We start from the raw sequence: 26,716 nt of genomic DNA, 5'->3' as shown, positions 1-26,716 counted from the left end.
CTAAGCCGTCCCAGTCCCAAACTTGCTTGAATCCTCAATTTGGATCCATGCCCCAGCACTGAAATGCACATGTTCCTTCTTCTGCTGCCCTAAAATTAAAACCAAAGGCAGTCGATTCCACATTAACATGACCAGCCCTTGCTCTTCAGGTCTTCTTCTTGCCTTTAACACACTCACTGCTACGCATAGACCACTCTCATCCTGCACTCCCATGTGTCTCACAAACCTTTTGCTCTTGTCATCCAGCAACAGGCCAACACTCCAGGAGGTTGGTGCTTCCTCCAGGCTCATGGATGATTCCTGAGGACCATCCAAGTGTGGGCAGTGCAAGAGAGGAGCAGATTGAGGTCAGCTCATGGGCCATGACTGAGCACAGCCAGCCCCAGCAGCAGCCATTCCCATCTCCCAGGCACAGCCATGCCCACAGCATGCAAATGTCACTGCCTTACATGATTAGCCCAAGAGAAGCCTGCCTTCTTTCCATAACCCCCTAAAAACCTTCCTCCTGTTCCACCTCCACCACAGACATCAACCACATTCCACTTGCAGGCTCAGACATGGTTGTAAGGATCTACTAACATCGTCAGCCATCACCCTTTTCTACCTCACATCCCCTGACCCTCTCCCACACCACACATGGGCGGTCACTGCTGCTCAGGGCCTCTCGCTCTTCAGAAGATGACTTGAACTTCTTGGTTCTTCCTGATGCTTGTTATAATCTTTCTTGCTCCCTGCAGACCTCATGGTGAGTTTCCTTGTTCATGTCAGGGTCTTCATAACCAGCTCTTATGGAATGCTTGTCTTTATGTGATCATCTGTGCAGGTGTTATCCCAGAAAAGTACCAAATATATCAAATCTGATGCTGAGTGAAATGCAATAAAACCTTGTTGAGCCACCTCCATAGCTGTGACTTTCCAGCAAGGAGTTTCTCCTGAGAAAGCGATCCAGCCTCTGCCACTCTCTGGAGAGGAACATGAGCAGTGTCCGTGCACCTGGGGATGCAAAGGCTGACTTTTGCAAGACCACCCTTTATCTGAACCACAGAGATATGTACGTATGGATGGGGTATCAAGCCTCTTAGTGCAGCAGAGATTGGAGTTCTGATCTCCCTTCATCTGCCCTGTGTGACAGCGTTTAAAATCAACTACCCCAGTCAAAAAGTTGCTTTTGATTCTCTTCACAGTCTGAAGCACCACATGGGTCAGGAGATGAGCCGAGATACTCAGCGAGGACTCACGCTTCTGTGTTCTTAAACTTTAGGTGTTTCCAGGAATCTCAGGAGACAAGGCGTGTTGATTCCTGGGTTCAAGGAGCTGGTCGAGTTCCTCGTCTCCATTTCTGTAATGGTGCCTTTTATGCCTGGCTGATGTGCAGAATCTGTACGTGGACGTTGACAGCTGTTGAACAACCTGTTCTGAAAGGATTGACAAGGTGGCCTGTTCTTTCTGGAAGGGTATTAGCACAGAAAAAAAGAAGAACCTGGGTTGGGGCAAATGAAAAGGGATGCAAAAGTTGTGGTCAGGACTGTTTCTGGTTACTTGTAAAGCAGCCCTGTGCCTCATGTGAATGATTTCTGTGATCAGAGAGAAACTGAGAGTGCTCTCTTAATAGAAACCCTGAAGGGAAAGGAAGGACAGCGTCATCCAGACTGGATAGGTCCTCAGAAGGTGTCTTGTCCAACATCCTGCTCAAAGCAGGGTCAGACCAGATTACTCAGAGATTTATCCAAACACATCTTGGTCGCTTTCTGGGACAGAGTGAGTGCACATGCCTGGGAAACAACTTCCAGTGCTTGACTATGCTCATGATCAAAAAGTTTCTCCTTTTATCTCGTGTCCTTCTAAGCCCAACCATCCAGATGGCTTTTTACACATCTACTTGCACACCAATGCAGACCATAATACACTACCTTGGACAGAAGAATATTGCAGGGGATGATGCTGAATGCCCTGCTGACTTCCAGGTAACAGACCATCAATGTTTTCCCCACATCCAGCAACCCTGTCCTTTCCTCACAGAAAGCAAATAGGATGGACAGGCACAACCTCCCCTGGGTAAACCCCATCACCGTCTCTTTCAGACACTCAGAAATGCGGTCCCAGTGGACATGCTCTGGGGCACAGCCTTGAGTTCCCCTGCTCACCCATTGGCCATTTTTGAAAAGCGCACACACTGTGTGAGATCTGCCAGTGGTCAGGGAGTGTCCCCAGTGTCCATGAGCTTTCAGAGATGGTGGAGAGTGGCCTCCCTGTGACACCGTCCTGCTGTCTCAGCTCCTGGGATGCTGCCCCTCCTGTCCCATAGACTGATCAGGATTGTGTTAGTTCCAGTGACCCCTGACTTGATCCCCACCCACTGCTGGTTGTTCTCCTCCAGATTCCTTCCTCCAGTCACAGAGGCTTGGGAGACAGCAATTCCTCAGAAGAAAGACTCTTCCTTTGAGAATGCTGGTAGGAAATGTATTTTGCTGAGTAAGTGGCAACACTTATATATTTTACTATATATTTACCAACACATAAATATATATTTTTCCTTATGATCACATAGAAAGACAGATAACACAGGTCTGTTGAGATCACTGCCAACATGGCCATCTTAAAAAAGAACAGTTCAATTAACCTTTTTCTCCTTCTTTCCTGCATCAGGCAAGAGTGGCCAAGAGCTTTGAGCTTGACTCACTCTGTGCCAAGGGTAAAAAGGGGCATTGACAGTCCAGGGCAGTGGAGTTTTTGGTGCCTTTCACTCTGTGCAAGATACAAGGATTATCTCTCTTAATGCTGTAGGTTTTGGTAGGATAGAAATCTAGAGAACAATTTTTAAAAATGGAGGGAAAAAGAAACCAAATGAAAGATGTAGAGTGAAGGAAATGTCTTCTTGCAAATTTAAGCATCAAACATTGTTGGTGTTATAATTATTTTTCTTTGTTTTGAATACTTTAAATATCAGTGTTTTCCCATGACATCAAAATGAGACTTCTCGGGGTGTGCGTTAATAGCTAGAGGAGAACTTGTGATCTTCCACAAGATTTCCCTTCTCAGCACTCTCTGTCTTAGGCTGTGCATTTGATCTCCCTCATCTTTTATGTATTTTTTCCTGCCCTAACTAAACTGACCATGTCTGAAGTCCCATTTCCAGCAGCTGATCTGCACACAAGCACTTGCGATTGCTCTCTGGATTTCCCTTCCCCTTACTCTTTGATCACTCAGACATCTCTCAACAATCCAGTTGCTGCTTTCAGCTTCAAGGAGGTAAAAGCTTCCTTGTCTTTCGGTAGTCTGTCTAATTCTGTCTTTAGCCAACTCTTTTATTGTGTTTATTTTGTAATTCATTTCTGCCTAAAATATTTTCTCATGGTTATGCCTTGTGAATGGTGAATCTCATTGGTGGCAGTTTGTCCTTGGCATACAGTTGAGGAGTGTGCTTTCTTTTAATCATGAATCTTATCAGCTTTATTTTGTTTGTTCAAAAGGAAAGAAAAGTCCCTCTTTGCCTGTGTGCAGCCAGGTCTCCAAGGAGAGCAGGTGGGAGCTGGTGCAAAGGAGCTGGAACATCCAGCTGCAGCCTGCAGTGGAGAAGTCTGGGGTAAGGAAAAGGGATGCAAGTCCCAGGTGGCCAAGGAGAGAAATGATGGGGTTGGGGAGGTGAGGAGCAAGGTTGTCCACACAGTGTCAGGCCTCAAGTGTCAGACCTTCTCCAACCAGTCCAGACCTCCACAGGAGAGACCCTGGATCGATATAATACTGATAGAATATTTTCTTTAAACGGAAAAATTAATGAAATACACCCTTTAAAATAGAAAGACGCTTTAATTAGAAGCTTTTTGAAATCTTTCTACATAGTTACACCAAGAAAACTCTCTAATTCACTGTACAAGAGTAGAAGACAATTACAAGAAGAGACATGGTTTCTTAGAGCTTTCTTCAGTGTAATGAGCCCCATGGTGCATTTGGTGCTGAGTCCTTGAAACTCACTGAGGTGCTGAGAGGAGATTGCACAAACCTTGCCAGAAGTCAAGGTCAGAAGAAAAAAGTACTATGTACCTTGAAGTATTAATGAGTTCCACTGAGGGCAAGTACCAGCAAAACCTCCCCAGGGACTCGTTAGAGCAGAGAATTGGAGGCCATGATGGCAGATAAACAAAGGGTCATGTGCAGGCAGCTGAGGTGCTGGGAAAAGCCTGGTTTTGTTGGATGAAGCAGAGAGGCCAAGGCCTGACCCCCAGCCCCTGGGAAGGCAGATCCTGTCCCTCACCCATTGCTCAGGGCTCTTCCTGGGGCAGGGGGATGTGGGCTGTGTGATGCTGAGTGAAGGACAATGGTGTGACAGTTCCCAGCCTTCCTGGGGGTGTGCAAGGAGGCCATGAGGTGCCCCAGTGCCTGAGGACAACATGTCTCCTCATAGGCCTTGGTGGCAGAGATGATTGCCACAGCCAAGGGGACAAAGACTTGGGTTCTCTTGGTGACATCCAGCATTGCCAGTGCCCTTTGCCATCTCCACCACAGATTGTCCTACACTGTCCCACAGCTGCTTCTCTTTCCCTGCAGGCTGTAGACACCCATCTCGCTTCCTCCCCTTGCTCTCACCCTGGTATTTCCATACATTGATGTGTCTGCACTCCCATGCTCTGTTCCTTGAAACACAAGGTGGTGGACTGATCTCATGCTCCTTCTGGATGATTTCTTGTACCACAGCACTACCCTTTGAGGGTGGCAGTGTTTCTCTTCTCTGCTGTAGAAAGGAGGACCCTGAAAACTACTGACCTGTCAGCCTCTTACCTGTGCCTGGGAAGATCATGGAACAGATCCTCCTAGAAGCTCTGCTATGGAACAAAGAATGGTGACTCAATCACTCCCTGGGCAGCCTGTTCCACTGCTTCACAACCTTTTCCATGAAAAAATGCTTCCTAATACCAATTCTGAACCTTCTCTGGCACAACCTGAGGCCATTTCCTCTCATGCTATCACTTGCTACTCAGAAGAACACCAACACTCTTCATGCTACAACCTCTTTTCAGATAGTTGTAGAGAGCAAAAGGTCTCCCCTCAGCCTCCTGTTCTCCAGGCTAAACACCCCCAGGTCCCTCAGCTGCTCCTCAGAAGACTTGTGCTCCAGGCTCTCAACAGCCTTGTCCCCTCCTCTGCACTCACTCCAGCACCTCAGGGTCTTTCCTAAAGTGAGGGTCCCAAAACTGAACCGAGGATTCAACTTCTGGCCTCACCAGCACTGAGTACAAGGGGATGATCGCTGCCACAGTTCTGCCCATTACTCTATTCTTCGTGCACTCCAGGAGGCTATTGGCCTTTTTGGCCACCTGGGCACATGCTGGCTCATGTTCAGTCGCTGTCGATCAACACCCCCAGGTCTTTTTCCACCAGGCAGCTTTCCAGCCACACTTCCTCAAGCCTGTAGTCTTGCATGGGGTTGTTATGACCCAAGGGCAGGCCCTGGCACTTGGCCTTGTTACACCTCAGACAATTGACCTCAGCCCAATGAACCAGCAGCTCCATATCCGTATGTAGAGCCTTCCTACCCTCCAGCAGATCAACACTCCCACCCAACCTGGTGTCATTTGCAAACATACTGAGGGTACGTTCGATGCCCTCATCCAGATCATTGATAAAGAGATTACACTGGCCCCAATACTGAGCCCTGGGGAACACCACTCATGACCGATCGCAACTGGATTTGGCTCCATTCACCACAACTCTCTGGGCCCAGCCCTCCAGCCAGTTCTTTATCCATCGCAGATACACCATCCAGGCCATGAGCTGCAGCTTCTCCAGGAGAATGCTGTGGGATACGGTGTAAAAGGCTTTACTCAAGTCTAAGTACACAACATCCACAGCCTGTGTGGCGGATTCACTCCCCCACGACAGACTTTCCCTCATCTGCTAAGCCGGTCACCTTGACACAGAAGGAGATCAGGCTGGTCAAGCAGGACCTGCCTTTCATAAATCATGCTGATTGGGCCCAATTACTTGTCTCGTATGTGTGACCTCCTGGTCCCTTTCCCAGCCATGTTCCTGCTGTTGGCCTATCCCCTGCAGAGGCACAAGTGACCTCACAGTCCCCTCCACAGCCATTGGCTTTCTACTGGCCTATGAGTTCCTGAGACACAGCTGAGCACATGGCATCGTACCCAGCCATCACCCTCCTTGTGGTGCAGTGTGTGAGCAGATAAAACTAAGCTGCTTTCATCAAATTTATCTAATAGATTTCCTATGAAGGGTTTGAGTGGAGAAACGTTCCTCAGAGGAGGTGCTCTGTTTACACTGGTACACTTATATCTCTGCTTCTGCCTTTTTTTTTACGTCTTCCTGTGTCTATTCCATCTTGAAAGAGCTCTCCAAGGCAAGATTCATGGAATCATACAATAACTCAGGTTGGAATTGACCCCTGAACACTATCTCTATCCCAATGATATATATGGCACCCCAAGGAATGGCTGATAGCATTTGTGCTCACTTGGGTTCATTTCACCACGTGCACACAATGGACAAGTACATAAAATATATGTTTACAACTCATCTGTACAATGACAATATGGAATTTTGACCCAGTATTTCATAGAATCATAAAATGTCGTGAGTTGGAAGGGACCCACAAGTATCATTGAATCAAACTCCTGTCCCTACACAGGACAGCCCCACAGTTCACACCATGTATCTGAGGACGTTGTCCAGTCTCTTCTTCACACTGTCAGGCTTGGGGCTGTGACACCTCCCTGGGGAGCCTGTTCCAGTGTCCAGCACCCTCTACGTGAAGAACCTTTTCCTCATCTCCAACCTAAACCTTCCCTGGCACATCTCTCTTCCATTCCCTTGGGTTCTCTCATTGGTCACTAAAGAGAAGACATCAGTACCTTCCCTTCTCCCCTTGTGAGGAAGCTGTAGCCACCATGAGGTCTCTTTTTAGTCTTCTCTTCAGCTCTGATGATGAGAAATCTCTTGGTTTGCTTTCTGAAGCAGAAAGGAGAAGCCATGACCTCCAGGCAATGGGAAGGGGGATCCTGTCCCTCACACACGGCTCAGGGCTCTTCCTGGGACCGTGGGATGTGGGTGTGCAAGGCTGAGGGAAGGACAACACTGGTACAACAACTTCCAGCTTCCCCATGGGGCTGCAAGGAGGGAACGAGGCCCCAGTGCCATGAGGACAACATGTCTTCTTCTAGGCCTCAGTGGCACAGACAACTGCCATGGCCAAGGGGACAGAGACCTGGGTTCTGTGGGTCCCTTCCAGCCTTGCGAGCGCCCTTTGCCATCTCCATCACAGGCTGTTCTACACGGTCCTATCCCTGCCCCTCTTTCCCTGCAGGCTGTAGACATCCATCTCGCTTCCCCACCTGCTCTCACCCCAGCATTTCTGTCCCTTCACTGATGTGTCTGCACCCTCACTGGCTGTTCTTTGGAACACAAAGCCATGGGCTGATCCAGCTCCCTCTGCGTGACCTCTTGCACCACAGCCCTGCCCTTCCAGTCACATTTCTTCCTCCTGATATCCAGTCCTCACCTTCCAAGTTGCACTTTCTGACTCTTCCCTGCTTCTTCCCACTTCCAAGGAGAGCACGACCATCTAAGAAACTGCCCTTCGTGCAGGGAACCCAACCTGTTAGGCTTCTTGTGGTCTTTTACCTGACCAGAGAGAAGTAACTTCACCACGATCTTCTAAATCCCGTGACTGCTGTTGGCCTTTCAGCTTCTCTGACAGACACGACCATGTTCCTGCTGCTGTCCCGTCATGTTCTCAGGTGGGATGGACATGACAATGCATTTCCAAGGCTTCTTCCTGGATAAGACCTGTGGGTACCTTGGCAGAGATTCTTTCCCAGCCATGTCCCTGCTGCTGGCCTGTCAGCTCCAGAGACAGAACTGACCCCACATTCCCCTTCACAGCCACACGCTTCTGAGTGGATTATGAGATTCTGAGACACAACTGACCTCATAATACCAGCACCCATCCATCCCCCTCCTTAGCCGCCAGGACCTGACCAAGACTGAAGCATGTTCTACACCGTCCTACACCTGCCCCTCTTTCCCTGCCGGCTGTAGACACCCATCTGGCTTCCTCACCTTGTTCAAATTCATCAAATATATTTCCTACTAACAATGTGCATGAAAAGCACTCTTCTCTGGAACTGCTGTATTTCTGTTAACACCTTCTATATCTCCTCTTTTGACTTTTTTTTTACTATTCTTCTACCTGTTCTCTCTCCAAAAACCTCTCCAAGGCAAAAATTCTTTCAAATTACAGAATAACTCAGGTTTGAAGAGAGCCCTTGTCTCACTCATCTTGTCTCACTCTCCAGCTCAGGGCACAGTCAACCAGGTGAGGTTGCTCAAGGCCTCCACCCAGGTTTGCATCATCCTCAAACGCAATGAAAGTGCACTCTGTTACATCCTAGAAGGGGAGAATAAAGATGTTCAACAGTGTTGGCCCAAGTGCTGGTCACTGAGAGATGATACTAGTAACTGGCTGCATGGAGGACTTTGTATCACTGATGATATTTGGGCTTGATGGTTCAGCCAGCTTCCCACCCAGCATCCACTTCTCGAGCCCCATCAGCACTACTCTGCCCAGAAGGACACCATGGCTGAGGCCTTGCAAGCACCCTGTACACAACATGCCTTTCTTTCCCCTGTCCATTTGGGTTCCGCAATCCCTTCCTTTGCCTTCACATTCCAGGAAATGGGTGTAGGAGGACATGTCCCATCCCTTTCCCAGGGAGGGAGGTAGGGTGTCCAGCCTGTAACTCTCCCAGTTCCTATTCCTGCTCTTCTTGAAGGTGGGTTTGAGGTCGGCGTTTTCTAAGGACCCCAGAACCATTCTGGTTTCTATGGCACTTTTGAAGAGCACAATCCGGAATCATGGGAAGGGTGACGTAGCAGACAAGAACACGTGCAATGAGCCTGTCCAAGGCAGCTGAGATGAATCTCACTGGTCAAATGGGGTTTGTTCCTGTAGTCAAACACAGAAATGTCAGGGTTCTGTCAGGTGTCAACATCTGAGCTGGCCTCATGGACTACTTGTGTACCCAGGGATGCTCAGAGACAGAGTCTGTCCCTTTTACACAAAGAGGCAGGTGTCACAGAGTCCCTCTCGACCTCCTGTTGCCACTCCCAAAGGGCAGGAGACACCTGAGCCCTGTGGTGTGTCACCCTGCTCTGCACTCATCTGACTTGTGCCATGGCAGGAAGAATGGACACAAGGAGCTCGCTTGAAGGAAGCACATCCCAGTGCTGCATTCAGGCAGTTAACAATGGGATGCTACTTCCAACACAAAGTGACCTCAAGATCTTGTCTGTCCCACAGGCCTTCATGGAACCCTAAGGAATAGTTGATGGTGTTTGTGATCACTCGGCTTCATGTCACCTCAAGTACATGACGTGCATGCTCACAATTCATCTGCACAAAGCTAACACAAACAGCTGAACTACTCATTCAGTGTCCATCCATGGAGGGAAGAACAACCTCTGTGGGTGAGAGGCCAGTGCTGGAAAAGGTGGTTGTGAGGGGCCAGTGCATGATGATTGACCTGAGGCTCCTTCCGAAGGGGTGTCCAGTGCACACGGGCACAGCCCAGCCCCTGCTCTGCTGGTCCTGCAGGTCTCTGGCAGGAGGCCTGGCTGTGAGAGGACACTGCTGTGTGCCCAGCCCTGCACACACACACTGTGCAGCTGCACAATGGTGTTTCATCTGTGGGCCACTTTCTTGTACATGTTCTTGACAGAAACTTTGCAAGAAGACCTAAGCCTTCAGGCACTGCCTTAAGAAGATCACTTTTCTTTATAGAAGCACTGTTACGGAGGCCAACTCTGTCATAGCAGTGCCCATTGCCTGTCCCTGCCTGCGCTCACAGGACTGACACACAGCAGGATGGTGACCAAGCTGCCAGAGCACTCAGGCCTTGCACCAACACAAGGGATGAGAAGGAGAGTGTGGGAGTGGAACGAGAACAGCTCCGGAAGACCAAGGGCTGCTGCTCCCTGTCCGTGCTGCCATGATGGACTCTGTTCCCCTCCACCAATGCACACGGGAATCATCCCTGCAGCTCTAAAAAGGCCTTGCAGGAAGGATATAGTGAAAAACAAGACACTACAGGAACCTTTATTTTGTTTAGAAACAAAGAGAGTACTGCTCCTCATTTACACAGCCAATGCGTATAAAAGAAAAGGCAACAGTGAATTAGAAAGGGGATGACATTATCACAATAAGAAAACAACTCATAACAACAGAAAATCCAGATCACAGGCTGGACGTGTGATTATCTATGATAAAATTCATATAGAAGCAGATGGGCAGTTTACTGCTTCAGAAAACACTGAGATATGAGTTTCCGCAGGGAATCCTTGAGCTCCTGGTTCCTCATGCTGTAGATGAGGGGGTTCACTGCTGGAGGCACCACTGAGTACAGAACAGACACCACCAGGTCAAGGGATGGGGAAGAGATAGAGGGCGGTTTCAGGTAGGCAAACATGGCAGTGCTGACAAACAGGGAGACCACGGCCAGGTGAGGGAGGCAGGTGGAAAAGGCTTTGTGCCGTCCCTGCTCAGAGGGGATCCTCAGCACAGCCCTCAAGATCTGCACATAGGAGAAAAAAATGAAAATAGAACACCCAACCGCTAAACAGGCACTGACCACCATAAACCCAAGTTCCCTGAGGTAGGAGTTTGAGCAGGAAAGCTTGAGGATCTGGGGAATTTCACAGAAGAACTGACCCACAGCATTGCCGTTGCACAGTGGCAGTGAAAATGTATTGGCCGTGTGCAGCAGAGCATAGAGAAACCCAGTGGCCCAGGCAGCTGCTGCCATGTGGACACAAGCTCTGCTGCCCAGGAGGGTCCCGTAGTGCAGGGGTTTGCAGATGGCAACGTAGCGGTCATAGGACATGATGGTGAGGAGATAATACTCTGCTGAAATGAAAAAGTGAAACATAAAGACTTGTGCAGCACATCCCAAAAAGGAGATGGCCCTGGTGTTCCAGAGGGAGTTGGCCATGGATTTAGGGAGAGTGGTGGAGATGCAGCCCAGGTCGAGGAGGGAGAGGTTGAGGAGGAAGAAGTACATGGGGGTGTGGAGGTGCTGGTCACAGGCTATGGTGGTGATGATGAGGCCGTTGCCCAGGAGGGCAGCCAGGTAGATGCCCAGGAAGAGCCAGAAGTGCAAGAGCTGCAGCTCCCGTGTGTCTGCGAATGGCAGGAGGAGGAACTGGGTGATGGAGCTGCTGTTGGACATTTGCTGCTATTAGGCATATGCGCTCTGTTCAAAACAAGAAAAAGCAACTTAAAATTAGAAAAGAGTCCTCTGAGCTAAGCCACATGATTTTTCATAGGCATCACCCCAATTTAAATGCATTTCCTTTCTCTGATGTGTTACGGCTGAGTATGTGGTGAGGAGCAGGACCTTTGCCCGTGTACTGCCAAGCAGCCAGCTTTGCTCTGCTGCAGTGGGGACATGGGGGGAGCTGGTTTGTGACACCTCTGACGTTCTCAAGGAATGGCAGATGTAATCCACCTTCAGTGAAAAACCTCAATATCTGTGCTCATGACTCTCAAAGTCTTGGGCTGCAGAGGAGACAATTAGCATGTTTTTATAAATATTTGATCTGGGTTTTTTAATTTTCCACCACCACATCAGGTGAGTGGGGTTTTTTTAGGGGTAGAAAGCCTCATTTCTGTGATTGAAAATGTGAAGAGTCTTGAGGCGGGACAGGCAAAAAGGCTCAGCTTTCTCTGGCTCAGTGCAGTCAGACAGCAGATGTGTCCATCAGGATTTTACTCATCTGTCCAGCTTTAATGGAAATGTGCAATATCTGCACTCATGATTCTGTAGAGAGTGGGCTGCAGAATAGAGACATAGCATGTCTTTATAAATATTTCATCTGTATACTTTATTTTTACGCTACCATATCTGGAAAGGGGGAGAAATCCTAATTTTTATGAGGGAAAATGTGAAAAGTCTTGAGAGAGGGCAGGCAAAATGTCTCAGTTTTCTGTGGCTCAATGCTTAGTCCGGAGAGCAGCAGTGTCCATCAGTCTTACACTCATCTGTCCTGTGCTTTTGCTTGTGCTACCTTGAAAATGACATCAGACAAAAATTAATCTAATTAATACAAAAAACTGGACTCATACCGGAGCAGGAGAGCCCTGTTTGAAAGGGCAGATCTGCTAACTCTTCTCTGTCCCAGCCCAGAGGTGGAGATGTGATGGAGAGAGCAGGACACGACCCCTCACCCAGAGAAGCAAAGGACTCTGGCAGGAGAGTGCGGACCCCAAGGAAAGGCTCAGCACTCCTGGCATCCTACAGCAGAGCTGGGCCTTTCTGGGGGCAGCTGGTGAGCCCAGCAGGACAGGCAGAGCAGAGTCAGGGCTCCTGGAGATGGGATGTGCTAAAGGGACAGTCCGATCATTGCCCAGCAGACAACCCCCAGCAGCCACCTGCAGAGCAGGAGCAAAAGAGCTCCTGACCAGCCCCTGCTCTGCTGCCTGGAGCTGTCCCTGCCTGCAGCTGTGTCTCTGTGCCCAGGTCTCCTCCTGTCAGTGTCACAGACCCCATCCCAGCTGCTGTGTGCTCAGCTCTGCCCTGCAGACCCCTCCCAGCAGCCGGGCACTGCCCAGGGGCAGCTCTGTGTGGGCCAGCTCTGATGGGAACATCAGACCAACAACAATGAGCATGGAAAAGTCATCCTGATGCTGTCTGTATGCCAGGGTGTGTTGATTTCTGATACTCACAGGTTTATTCACTGCTAAGAGTAACAGATTTGGAATTTCAGTGCCTCCTCCTGAACTGAGATGTTAATTTCCATGTGCCATTGGCCACATAGACAACCCAGAGTATGATAGAATAGGATCCTTCCCTTTCACAGAGCCCTTCTCTTGCTGTGCTTCTTTAAAAGCCTCCTGAGCATGAGATAAAGTGATCTGGAGCTGTAAGCAGCCCCGAGACACGCAGCACCCACTTTATAGCATGACCCTGCCCAGCCAGAGGTTGCTCCTTCCCCCCACAGCTTCTCCCCACAGCACCGTGGGGATCTCCCCGGGCAGGCTGAGCGCTGACCTGGCAGGCGGCAGAGTCCCTGCCCCGGCACAGTCCTGGGGTGCAGGGACCCTGCTCTGCAGGACAGCCCTGGGCACCCCTGGGTGCTCACCCGGCTTCACAGCTGTCCAACATTGCCTGACAAGAGCCCCCTCCAGACAGATACGAAAAGCTGTGGCTGTTCTAGTTTTAGGAGATGCCTCCAGGAGCTACAGCTGCATTGCCCTGCACCCAGAGACTTACCGTGTCAAGGGCTGCAAAGATTTCTCCCCCAGTGAGCTCTCAGTCAGCCTCCCCATCCTGACCACCTTTAATCTGTCTCTGCCTTGCTCGTCTCCCTGAGATCCCCAGGCAGAGCCCTCAGCCCTGCTGCGCTTTGCAGAGGAGCTGCTCCTGGGCAGAGCTGTCTCTCTGCAGCGCTGCTGCTTGCCATGAGCTCCCTCTGTCCCAGGAGCCCAGCCCAGCTCAGCAGCACAGGAGCAGCCCCAGGCACTTTAATGACCCCTCTGGTGGCTTTGGTGCTGAGTCCATGAACATCAGACCCTGAGAGGAAGTTGAAGATACCTCTCAAGAAGTCAAACTCAGATGCAAAGTCTAAATTTTCTTGCATTTTTAATGGGTCTCAATGAGGGACACAACTGAGAAACCATCCCCAGGGACAGTTAGAGCAGAAAACTGGAGTCAATGATGAAAGGTCAGGAAAAGCAAAGTACAGGTCTCTCTGATGCTGAGTAAACTGGATGTGTTTCATTAACCAAAGGGCCAATCCCTGACCCCCAGACCCTGGGAAATCAGATCCTGTCCCTCCCACGTTGCCCAGGGCTCTTCCTGGGACACTGTGATGTGGGGCTGTGCAAGGCCAAGGGCAGGACTATGGTCCCACACCTCCCAGGTTCCTGGCTGGGGACAAGGAGGCCATGAGGCCCCTGTGCTGTAAGGACAAGGTGTCTCCTCGCAGGCATCAGAGGTGGACACAACAGCCATTGCTAAGGGGAGAAGGAGCTCATGTCTGTTGGGGGCTTTCGGCCTCTTTACATCCCTTGATCATCTCCACAACAGCCTGTCCTATGCTGTGGCATCACCTGCACCTACTTCCCTGCAGGCTGGAGACATCCCCCCTGCTGCCCCACCTTGCTCTTGTCTGAGCATCTTCCTTCCTTTGCTGATCTCTCTCCATCCTCCCCAGCTGTTCCTTGAAGCACAAAGCCTTGGGCTGATGCAGACTGCCTCTGGGTGACCTGCTCCACCACAGCACTGCCCTTCCACTCACATTCCTTGCTGCTTATGTCCGGCCTGGACCTCGCCAGCTGCACTGTGTGCCATTATTTCTTTCTCGTGCTATTTCCCACTATGAAGAAAACCTCCACCATCTCTGAAACCACCCTTCAAGCACTCTCAGGCTTCTCTCCTATTACTGCAGCCTCCCCAGCACTGCTCACTTCTCCTTGTTCAGTTTCAGAACTTTCTGATGGGCGAATCCCAGATTTTCTCAAGGTCTGGACTCTCCCTTGACTGAAGGTCCATTTGCTCAGCTGTTAATGTTTGCATGCGGATGGCTTATCCTGATGAGGGTGTCTCTCCTAAGACAAGAGCATGAGGAGTTACAGGACACAGAGAGTGGAATTTTGCCTTCATGTGGGAGAGCAGTTGGAATGCATGGAGACAATGTCAGCTGAATGTTGAGGAGTCAGCATGAGAGGGCAGAACAACATGGGCAATGTTGTAGTGAGTGCACATCAGCTACAGGCTCCCTGATCAGGAAGAGGAATTAGATGAGGCCTCCTTCAGATAAATGAAAGAAGCGTCATGTTTCCAGGCCTCAGGTTTCCTTGTTGCAGACCTAAGATATCCCAATATCTGAAAGGTACCAGGCGTCCAGGAGGGTTTTGGAGCTCATTGACAACATCTTCCTGACACGGGTGACTGAGGGGTCAGTGAGGTGAGGTGCCCTGTGGGACTTCACACCTACAAACCAGAAAGATTTGGCCAGGGATGTAACAGTCAGGGATGAGAAAGTGGAGCTGAGGCCCCTGGAAGATGATAACTGGAGGACGGTGGGTGAGATGGTGACATCGAAGTAGGTGTGAAGGGTGAAGGAGCTCAGGAAATCTGATCGGCCTTACAGAACAGCCTGCTCCAAGCACAAGAATGATCTCTCCAAGTACTCATGAAAAGAAGCATTTATCTCGTGAGGCTGCTTGTCTGAACTGATGGAGCTCCAGGGCAAAAAGGCAGCACACAGGAGGTGGAAGCAGGGGAAGCTGCAAAGGGGGAATTTAGAAACCTTGTCTATAGATGTAGGGAGTGATGCCAAAGCTGCCCTGGATTTCATACCTGCAGGGGAGGCTGAGGGCAGCAAGATGAGCTGACACAGCTTCCTTACAGTAAAAGAAGAGACAGGGCGATCATGGGCCTGCTGCTGAACTTCCTAAGAGTAGAATCAGACAGGACTGAGGTACTTCATGGCTTCTTTGTCTCCATCTTCACCAGCAAGGTCTCCCAGGACTTTGTTCCTGAAGGCAGGAGTCTGGAGAACACCCAGGAGTGGATGGGGCTCAAGTCAGGGGTTACCTGAGTAAACTCAAACACGATTACAGAAAAGGAGATGGGTCATTTGACCAGCTCCCTGAACACAGGTATAGCTGTGCTGTGGCATCTGAGATTCCCAGGAACACCCTACTTTGGTCCAGAGGACATGACTCCTCTTGAGGTGGCCTGGACTATCTCCTCACTCACGTGGTGATTTAGGCACCCACTTTTCTGACATATTCAGTCCCTATCAGGAGATGCTCCACATCCATATGAACTGGAGGCTGCTGATACCACCTGTTCTGGAAAGGGAGGGAATGGCCAGCATGGAAGGAAACAGAAGAAATGTGGCTTTATTGCTATTTATTATGGAAATGCTCTCTGTTTGGCTATTCCTGAAATCTCCCCAATCATCAACACCAGACTTGAAGCCTTCAGGAAAATGCTGCACAGAGCCTTGGCTTGTAAGAGCATTTTGGATGTTAATGAGCCCTCTGCTGCCATGATCCTGAACTGCAGCTACTGAAAGAATGAACAAACCTCTAATGAAGTGAAAGGCAGAAACAAACTGAAGTTTGTGAGGGTGTTTGGGACCCTACGAAGGGCCATCACTGACCCAGCGCTGAAGGAAACAAGCAGTTGAGGTGTCACATTTGTCACAGCGAGGGAAGACGCAAACACTTAATATACGCATCGGCAAACTTCAAACTTTATTACAGAGCAGTTCACTTTTATACATGTTCCAATAATTATGCCTACTAGTCATAACCCGATTGGCTAAAATCTAGGGATTACATTAACCTAATTCGTCTAGCAACAGATATTCAGTATAATCAGTAATTGGCTTATGCATATTACAAAGTGCACGCTCATTATTGGTTACAACCTAACTGCCAGCTCCACCCTTAGATCCGCATTCTTCTCGATACTACATCTGCTTTTCCCAACGAACTTCTAGCAGCAAGGCTTTTGCTTGTTACACACTAAATGCCAAGGTTCTTATGACTTGGTCAAGTCAGCGTCTTGCCTGCAGTTCACATGAGCTGAGTTCGCTGCGTATCTAACTCTTGTTCTGCTAAGTGTATTAGATTTACATGACCCCTGCTATCTAACCATCCCTCCACATCGAGGTCCCTGTCCCTGGAGGCTGGGGAAGCAAAAGCCTTGAGACACTGGCTACAGGTGGTAAAGGTGATGTGCAGGTCGCTCTGATGCCAGGTGAGCCCTTCATGGCTGTTCATCATCAGAATGGTGTGGGGGACTACGGTGGGTCCGTGGATTCCCTGACGGAGGGCATGGGAACAGAGATCAGCCTTGAAGATATTAAAGCCTACCCATGAGAAAGATGGGAGTAAAGGAGTATCCGGACATATTAATGTGTACCCGTGAGAGAGAAGGGAGTAGAAGAGTAACATTGATGACAGCAAAATCAGCCAATGAGATGTTACTGCTGTAACTTGTAACCGATAGTGAAGAGACACAGGAATTGGTAAAACTGTATAAAAATGCACTTGTGGCAATAAATGGCATCTACTGCTTTCATCCTGGAAGAACTTGGTCTATGTCGTTTGTCAGTCTCAACCAGGACAGAAAGGCTGAGTCCTGACCCCAGGACCAGCCAAAGGAGATCATTTCTCTCTGATATTTCTCAGGCTCAGCCTGTGGTCAATGTGAAGGTATTTGTGTTTTGGGTGTGGGTTTGGTGCCAGGTGCTGTTCCTTTAAGCACAAGGCTTTGGTTTTCTGAGGATTTGGCAATGCCTGTGAGGTCCTCAAAACCCATTCAGCTTCTTTCATATCTGGCGATGGTTCTCAATCACCTAAGCTGTCCCAGTCCCAATCTCACTTGAATCCTCAATTTGGATCCATGCCCCAGCACTGAAATGCACATGTTTCTTCTTCTGATGCCCTAAAATTAAAAAAAAAAAGTCAGCCTATTCCACAGTAGCATGACCAGCCCTTGCTCTTCAGGTCTTCTTCTTGCCTTTAACACACTCACTGCTACGCATAGACCACTCTCATCCTGCACTCCCATGTGTCTCACAAAACTTTCACTCTTGTCATCCAGCAACAGGCCAACACTCCAGGAGGTTGGTGCTTCCTCCAGGCTCATGGATGATTCCTGAGGACCATCCAAGTGTGGGCAGTGTAAGAGAGGAGCAGAGCAAGGACGTTTCATTGGCTATGACTGAGCACAGCCAGCCCCAGCAGCAGCCATTCCCATCTCCCAGGCACAGCCATGCCCACAGCATGCAAATGTCACTGCCTTATATGATTAGTCCAAGAGAAGCCTGCCTTCTTTCCATAACGCCCTAATAATCTTGCTCCTCTTCCCCCACCACCCACAATCATCAACCGTGTTCCACTTGCAGGCTCAGACATGGTTGTAAGGATTTACTAACATCGTCAGCCATCACCCTTTTCTACCTCACATCCCCTGACCCTCTCCCACACCACACATGGGCGGTCACTGCTGCTCAGGGCCTCTCGCTCTTCAGAAGATGACTTGAACTTCTTGGTTCCTCCTGGTGCTTGTTATAATCTTTCTTGCTCCCTGCAGACCTCATGGTGAGTTTCCTTGTTCATGTCAGGGCCTTCATAACCAGCTCTTATGGAATGCTTGTCTTTATGTGATCATCTGTGCAGGTGTTATCCCAGAAAAGTACCAAATATATCAAATCTGATGCTGAGTGAAATGCAATAAAACCTTGTTGAGCCACCTCCGTAGCTGTGCCTTTCCAGCAAGGAGTTTCTCCTGAGAAAGGGATCCAGCCTCTGCCACTCTCTGGAGAGGAACATGAGCAGTGTCCGTGCACCTGGGGATGCAAAGGGTGACTTTTGCAAGACCACCCTTTATCCGAAGCACAGAGATATGTACGTATGGATGGGGTATCAAGCCTCTTAGTGCAGCAGAGATTGGAGTTCTGATCTCCCTTCATCTGCCCTGTGTGACAGCATTTAAAATCAACTACCCCAGTCAAAAAGTTGCTTTTGATTCTCTTCACAGTCTGAAGCACCACATGGGTCAGGAGATGAGCCGAGATACTCAGCGAGGACTCACGCTTCTGTGTTCTTAAACTTTAGGTGTTCCCGGGAATCTCAGGAGACAAGGCGTGTTGATTCCTGGGTTCAAGGAGCTGGTCGAGTTCCTCGTCTCCATTTCTGTAATGGTGCCTTTATGCCTGGCTGATGTGCAGAATCTGTACATGGACGTTGACAGCTGTTGAACAACCTGCTCTGAAAGGATTGACAAGGTGGCCTGTTCTTTCTGGAAGGGTATTAGCACAGAAAAAAAGAAGAACCTGGGTTGGGGCAAATGAAAAGGGATGCAAAAGTTGTGGTCAGGACTGTTTATGGCTACTTGTAAAGCAGCCCTGTGCCTCATGTGAATGATTTCTCTGATCAGAGAGAACCTGAGAGTGCTCTCTTAATAGAAAACCTGAAGGGAAAGGAAGGACAGCGTCATCCAGACTGTGGTGCATTTAGTGCTAAGTCCCTCAATCTCACTGAAGTGCTGAGAGGAGATTGCACAAACCTTTCCAGAAGTCAAAGTCAGAAGAAAAAAGTACTGAGTACCTTGAAGTATTGAGTTCCACTGAGGGCAAGTACCAGCAAAGCCTCCCCAGGGACTCGTTAGAGCAGAGAATTGGAGGCCATGATGGCAGATAAACAAAGGGTCATGTGCAGGCAGCTGAGGTGCTGAGAAAAGCCTGGTTTTGTTGGATGAAGCAGAGAGGCCAAGGCCTGACCCCCAGCCCCTGGGAAGGCAGATCCTGTCCCTCACCCATTGCTCAGGGCTCTTCCTGGGGCAGGGGGATGTGGGCTGTGTGATGCTGAGTGAAGGACAATGGTGTGACAGTTCCCAGCCTTCCTGGGGGTGTGCAAGGAGGCCATGAGGTGCCCCAGTGCCTGAGGACAACATGATGATTGCCATAGCCAAGGGGACAAAGACTTGGGTTCTCTTGGTGACATCCAGCCTTGCCAGTGCCCTTTGCCATCTCCACCACAGGTTGTCCTACACTGTCCCACAGCTGCTTCTCTTTCCCTGCAGGCTGTAGACACCCAACTCGCTTCCTCCCCTTGCTCTCACCCAGGTATTTCCGTACATTGACTGATGTGTCTGCACTCCCATGCTCTGTTCCTCGAAACACAAGGTGGTGGACTGATCTCACGCTCCCTCTGGATGATTTCTTGTACCACAGCACTACCCTTTGAGGGTGGCAGTGTTTCTTTCCTCTGCTGTAGAAAGGAGGACCCTGAAAACTACTGACCTGTCAGCCTCTTACCTGTGCCTGGGAAGATCATGGAACAGATCCTCCTAGAAGCTCTGCTATGGAACAAAGAATGGTGACTCAACCACTGCCCTGGGCAGCCTGTTCCACTGCTTCACAACCTTTTCCATGAAAAAATGCTTCCTAATACCAATTCTGAACCTTCTCTGGCACAACCTGAGGCCATTTCCTCTCATCCTATCACTTGCTGATCAGAAGAACACCAACACTCTTCATGCTACAACCTCTTTTCAGATAGTTGTAGAGAGGGAAAGGTCTCCCCTCAGCCTCCTGTTCTCCAGGCTAAACACCCCCAGGTCCCTCAGCTGCTCCTCAGAAGACTTGTGCTCCAGGCTCTCAACAGCCTTGTCCCCTCCTCTGCACTCACTCCAGCACCTCAGGGTCTTTCCTAAAGTGAGGGTCCCAAAACTGAACCAAGGATTCAACTTCTGGCCTCACCAGCGCTGAGTACAAGGGGATGATCGCTGCCCCGGTTCTGCCCATTGCTCTATTCTTGATGCACTCCAGGAGGCTATTGGCCTTTTTGGCCACCTGGGCACATGCTGGCTCATGTTCAGTCGCTGTTGATCAACACCCACAGGTCTTTTTCCACCAGGCAGCTTTCCAGCCACACTTCCTCAAGCCTGTAGTCTTGCATGGGGTTGTTATGACCCAAGGGCAGCCCATGGCACTTGGCCTTGTTACACCTCAGACAACTGACCTCAGCCCAATGAACCAGCAGCTCCATATCGGTCCGTAGAGCCTTCCTACCCTCCAGCAGATCAACACTCCCACCCAACCTGGTGTCATCTGCAAACATACTGAGGGTGCGCTCGATGCCCTCATCCAGACCATTGATAAAGAGATTAAACTGGCCCCAGTACTGAGCCCTGGGGAACACCACTCATGACCGGCCACAACTGGATTTGGCTCCGTTCACCACAACTCTGTGGGCCCAGCCCTCCAGCCAGTTCTATATCCATCGCAGATACACCATCCAGGCCATGAGCTGTGGGATACAGTGTCAAAGGCTTTAGTCAAGTCTAAGTACACAACATCCACAGCCTGTGTGGCGGATTCACTCCCCCATGACAGACTTTCCCTCATCTGCTAAGCCGGTCACCTTGACATAGAAGGAGATCAGGTTGGTCAAGTGGGACTTGCCTTTCATAAATCATGCTGATTGGGCCCGATTGCCCCTCTCGTATGTGTGACCTCCCGGTCCCTTTCCCAGCCATGTTCCTGCTGTTGGCCTGTCCCCTGCAAAGGCACAAGTGACCTCAGAGTCCCCTCCACAGCCATTGGCTTCCTACTGGACTAGGAGTTCCTGAGACACAGCCGAGCACATGACATTGTACCCAGCCATCACCCTCCTTGTGGTGCAGTGTGTGAGCAGATAAAACTAAGCTGGTTTCATCAAATTTATCTAATAGATTTCTTATCAAGGGTTTGAGTGGAGAAACGTTCCTCAGAGGAGCTGCTCTGTTTACACTGGTACACTTATATCTCTGCTTCTGCCTCTTTTTTTTTTTTCTTCTTCCTCGGTCTATTCTGTCTTGAAAGAGCTCTCCAAGGAAAATATTCATGGAATCCTATAATAACACAGGTTGGAAGAGACCCCTGAACACCATCTCTGTCCCACTGACCTTTATGGCGCCCCAAGAAATAGCTGATAGCATTTGTGCTCACTTGAGTTTATCTTACTGCATGCACACGATGGACATGCACATGACGCGTATGTTTACAAATCATCTTTACAACAAAAACATGGACTTTTGACCTAGTTTTTCATAGAATCATAGAATGTCCTGAGTTGGAAGGGACCCACAAGGATCATCGAGTCCAACTCCTGTCCTGGCACAGGACAACCCCACAGTTCACATCATGTGTCTGAGGATGTTGTCCAGTCTCTTCTTGAACACTGTCAGGCTTGGGGCCGTGACATCTCCCTGGGGAGCCTGTTCCAGTGTCCAGCACCCTCTGGGCAAAGAACCTTTTCCTCATGTCCAACCTGAACCTGGCGGATGTTTCTTCCATTCCCTTGGGTTCTGTCATTGTTCTGTCATCCACAGACAAGACATCAGTACCTTCCTTCTCCCCTTGTGAGGAAGCTGTAGCCACCATGAGGTCTCCTTTTAGTCTTTTTTTTCAGTTCTGATGGTGAGAAAACCCCTTGCTTTGCTTTCTGAAGCAGAAAGGAGAAGCCATGACCTCCAGGCAATGGGAAGGGGGATCCTGTCCCTCACACACGGCTCAGGGCTCTTCCTGGGACCGTGGGATGTGGGTGTGCAAGGCCGAGGGAAGGACAGCACTGGTACAACAACTTCCAGCTTCCCCATGGAGCTGCAAGGAGGCAACGAGGCCCCAGTGCCATGAGGACAACATGTCTTCTCCTAGGCCTCAGTGGCACAGACAACTGCCATGGCCAAGGGGACAGAGACCTGGGATCTGTTGGTCCCTTCCAGCCTTGCCAGCGCCCTTTGCCATCTCCATCACAGGCTGTTCTACACCGTCCTACACCTGCCCCTCCTTCCCTGCAGGCTGTAGACACCCATCTCGCTTCCCCACCTGCTCTCACCCCAGCATTTCTGTCCCTTCACTGATGTGTCTGCACCCTCACTGGCTGTTCTTTGGAACACAAAGCCATGGGCTGATCCAGCTCCCTCTGCGTGACCTCTTGCACCACAGCCCTGCCCTTCCACTCACATTTCTTCCTCCTGATATCCAGTCCTCACCTTCCAAGTTGCACTTTCTGACTCTTCCCTGCTTCTTCCCACTTCCAAGGAGAGCACGACCATCTAAGAAACTGCCCTTCATGCAGGGAACCCAACCTTTAGGCTTCTTGTGGTCTTTTACCTGACCAGAGAGAAGTAACTTCACCACGATCTTCTAAATCCCGTGACTGCTGTTGGCCTTTCAGCTTCTCTGACAGACACGACCATGTTCCTGCTGCTGTCCCGTCATGTTCTCAGGTGGGATGGACATGACAACGCATCTCCAAGGCCTCTTCCTGGATAAGACCTGTGGGTACCTTGGCAGAGGTTCTTTCCCAGCCATGTCCCTGCTGCTGGCCTGTCAGCTCCAGAGACAGAACTGACTCCACATTCCCCTTCACAGCCACACGCTTCTGAGTGGATTATGAGATTCTGAGACACAACTGACCTCATAATACCAGCACCCATCCATCTCCCTCCTTAGCCGCCAGGACCTGACCAAGACTGAAGCATGTTCTACACAGTCCTACACCTGCCCCTCTTTCCCTGCAGGCTGTAGACACCCAGCTGGCTTCCTCACTTTGTTCAAATTCATCAAATAGATTTCCTACTAACAATGTGCATGAAAAGCACTCTTCTCTGGAACTGCTGTATTTCTGTTAACACCTTCTATATCTCCCCTTTTGCCTTTCTTTTTTTTTCTACTATTCTTCTACCTATTCTCTCTCCAGAAACCTCTCCAAGGCAAAAATTCTTTCAAATGAGAGAATAACTCAGGTTTGAAGAGAGCCCTTGTCTCACTCATCTTGTCTCACCCTCCTGCTCAGGGCGGGGTCAACCAAGTGAGGTTGCTCAAGGCCTCCACCCAGGTTTGCACCATCCTCAAAGGCAATGAAAGTGCACTCTGTTACATCTTAGAGGGGGAGAATAAAGATGTTCAACAGTGTTGGCCCAAGTGCCAGTCACTGAGAGATGACACTCACAACTGGTTGCATGGAGGACTTTGTACCACTCATGATATTTGGGCTTAATGGTTCAGCATCCCACCCAGCATCCACTTCTCGAGCCCCATCAGCACCACTCTGCTCAGAAGGACACCATGGCTGAGGCCTTGCAAGCACCCTGTACACAACATGCCTTTCTTTCCCCTGTCCATTTGGGTTCCGCAATCCCTTCCTTCGCCTTCACATTCCAGGAAATGGGTGTAGGAGGACATGTCCAATCCCTTTCCCAGGGAGGGAGGTAGGGTGACCAGCCTGTAACTCTCGCAGTTCCTATTTCTGCTCTTCTTGAAGATGGGTTTGAGGTGTGTGATTTCTAAGGACCCCAGAACCATTCTGGTTTCTATGGCACTTTTGAGAGCACAATCCGGAATCATGGGAAGGGTGACGTAGCAGACAAGAACACGTGCAATGAGCCTCTCCAAGGCAGCTGGGATGAATCTCACTGGTCAAATGGGGTTTGTTCCTGTAGTCAAACACAGAAATGTCAGGGTTCTGTCAGGTGTCAACATCTGAGCTGGCCTCATGGACTCCTTATGCACCCATGGATGCTCAGAGACAGAGTCTGTCCCCTTTACACAAAGAGCCAGGTGTCACAGAGTCCCTCTCGACCTCCTGTTGCCACTCCCAAAGGGCAGGAGACACCTGAGCCCTGTGGTGTGTCACCCTGCTCTGCACTCATCTGACTTGTCCCATGGCAGGAAGAATGGACACAAGGAGCTCGCTTGAAGGAAGCACATCCCAGTGCTGCATTCAGGCAGTTAACAATGGGATGTTACTTCCAACACCAAGTGACCTCAAGATCTTGTCTGTCCCACAGGCCTTCATGGAACCCTAAGGAATAGTTGATGGTGTTTGTGATCACTCGGGTTCATGTCACCTCAAGTACATGATGTGCATGCTCACAATTCATCTGTACAAAGCAAACACGAACTGCTGAACTACTCATTCAGTGTCCCTCCATGGAGGGAAGAACAACCTCTGTGGGTGAGAGGCCAGTGCTGGAAAAGGTGGTTGTGAGGGGCCAGTGCATGGTGATTGACCTGAGGCTCCTTCCCAAGGGGTGTCCAGTGCACAGGGGCACAGCCCAGCCCCTGCTCTGCTGGTCCTGCAGGTCTCTGGCAGGAGGCCTGGCTGTGAGAGGACACTGCTGTGTGCCCAGCCCTGCACACACACACTGTGCAGCTGCACAATGGTGTTTCATCTGTGGGCCACTTTTGTAGCCATATGCTTGAGATAGATTTTGCAAGAAGATATAAACCATCATGCACTGCCCTGAGGAGATGACCGTTCTTTCTGGAAAGGCTGTTCTGAGGCCAGCTCTGTCACAGCAGTGCCCATTGCCTGTCCCTGCCTGCGCTCACAGGACTGACACACAGCAGGACGGTGACCCAGCTGCCAGAGCACTCAGGCCTTGCACCAACAGAAGGGATGAGAAGGAGAGTGTGGGAGTGGAACGAGAACAGCTCTGGAAGACCAAGGGCTGCTGCTCCCGGGCAGCGCTGCCAGGCTGGGACTCTGCTCCCCTCCACTACTGCAGACAGAAACTGTCCCTGCAGCTCCAAAAAGGCCTTAAAAAAGATCTCAGGGGAAAAATAAATCAAAACGAAACACTGCAGGGCCTTTTATACTTTTTTTTTTAAAAATAGAGAAAAGGGTTCCTCATTTCCATAGGCACTTGGTCAGAAAAAAAGGCAGACAGTGAATTAGGAAAGGAATGACAACATTATGACAAAACACAACCAAAACAACAACCAGAAACTCTGAGCATGTAATGAGTTACACTATAACTGCTATGCAGAGGGTGAGAGTTTGTTGCTGTTTCTTATTGAAAAAGTGCAGTTATCAATTTCCACACTGAATCCTGGAGCTCCTGATTCCTCATGCTGTAGATGAGGGGGTTCACTGCTGGAGGCACCACCGAGTACAGAACAGACAGCACCAGGTCCAGGGAAGGGGATGAGATGGAGGGGGGTTTCAGGTAGGCAAATGAACCAGTGATGACAAACAGGGAGACCACGGCCAGGTGAGGGAGGCAGGTGGAAAAGGCTTTGTGCCGTCCCTGCTCAGAGGGGATCCTCAGCACAGCCCTGAAGATCTGCACATAGGACACCACAATGAAAATAAAACACATAAAAGCTAAACAGGCACTGACCACCATAAGGCCAAGTTTCCTGAGATAGGAGTGTGAGCAGGAGAGCTTGAGGATCTGGGGGATTTCACAGAAGAACTGGTCCACAGCATTGCCCTTGCACAGTGGCAGTGAAAATGTATTGGTCGTGTGCAGCAGAGCATAGAGAAACCCAGTGGCCCAGGCAGCTGCTGCCATGTGGACACAAGCTCTGCTGCCCAGGAGGGTCCCGTAGTGCAGGGGTTTGCAGATGGCAACGTAGCGGTCATAGGACATGATGGTGAGCAGAGAATACTCTGCTGAAATGAAAAAGAGAAACATAAAGAGCTGTGCAGCACATCCCAAAAAGGAGATGGCACTGGTGTTCCAGAGGGAGTTGGCCATGGATTTGGGGACAGTGGTGGAGATGTAGCCCAGGTCAAGGAGGGAGAGGTTGAGGAGGAAGAAGTACATGGGGGTGTGGAGGTGCTGGTCACTGGCTATGGTGGTGATGATGAGGCCGTTGCCCAGGAGGGCAGCCAGGTAGATGCCCAGGAAGAGCCAGAAGTGCAAGAGCTGCAGCTCCCGTGTGTCTGCGAATGGCAGGAGGAGGAACTGGGTGATGGAGCTGCTGTTGGACATTTGCTGTTTGTTGGCATGTGGGCTCTGTTGGAAAAAAAAAAAGCAACTTAAAATTAGGACAGACTCCTCTTAGCAAAGCCACACCATTTTTTAAAGATATCATCCCAATAGAAATGCATTTTCTTTCTCTGGTCTGTGCTGGCTGAGTGTGCTGTCTGGAGCAGGACCTCTGCCGGTGTGCTGCCAAGCAGCCAGCTTTGCTCTGCTGCAGTGGGGACATGGGAGCTGGTTTGTGACAGCTCTGACATTCACAAGGAATGGCAGATGTAATCCACCTTCAGTGAAAAAGTTTAATATCTGTGCTCATGACTGTCAAGGGCTTTGGCTGCAGAGGAGACAATTAGCTTGTCCTTATAAATTTTGTTTGTGTGTTTTTTTATTTTCCACCACCACATCAGGTGAGTGGGGTTTTTTTA

The 26,716-nt window shown here is 49.9% G+C and overlaps 2 protein-coding genes across 2 annotated transcripts; both read right to left on the bottom strand.

Annotated features, from left to right (window-relative positions):
- Nucleotides 1–10,301: 10,301 nt before the first annotated feature.
- LOC135999691 (olfactory receptor 14J1-like) lies at nt 10,302–10,853 on the bottom strand (the record flags this gene model as incomplete). The annotated part of the gene is made up of 1 exon (XM_065653250.1): nt 10,302–10,853. A coding segment is annotated over one exon (552 nt), but the record flags the coding sequence as incomplete, so codon positions are not given.
- A 14,520-nt stretch (nt 10,854–25,373) lies between these two features.
- Nucleotides 25,374–26,300, bottom strand: LOC135999603 (olfactory receptor 14J1-like). Its single transcript, XM_065653167.1, has one exon. It carries the CDS (start codon nt 26,298–26,300, stop codon nt 25,374–25,376), a length of 927 nt encoding a protein of 308 aa, XP_065509239.1.
- Between the last annotated feature and the right edge of the window lie 416 nt (nt 26,301–26,716).

The sequence above is a fragment of the Caloenas nicobarica genome, chromosome 29 (genome assembly GCF_036013445.1).
Source record: "Caloenas nicobarica isolate bCalNic1 chromosome 29, bCalNic1.hap1, whole genome shotgun sequence".
NCBI classification, from domain to species: domain Eukaryota; kingdom Metazoa; phylum Chordata; class Aves; order Columbiformes; family Columbidae; genus Caloenas; species Caloenas nicobarica.
Note: the sequence above shows the minus strand (reverse complement) of the source record. Positions and strands in the feature narration are given on the sequence as shown.

What these genes read in the sequence shown, in the direction of transcription:
- LOC135999603 (XM_065653167.1), bottom strand. Translation starts at nt 26,300, where the DNA reads ATGTCCAACAGCAGCTCCATCACCCAGTTCCTCCTCCTGCCATTCGCA.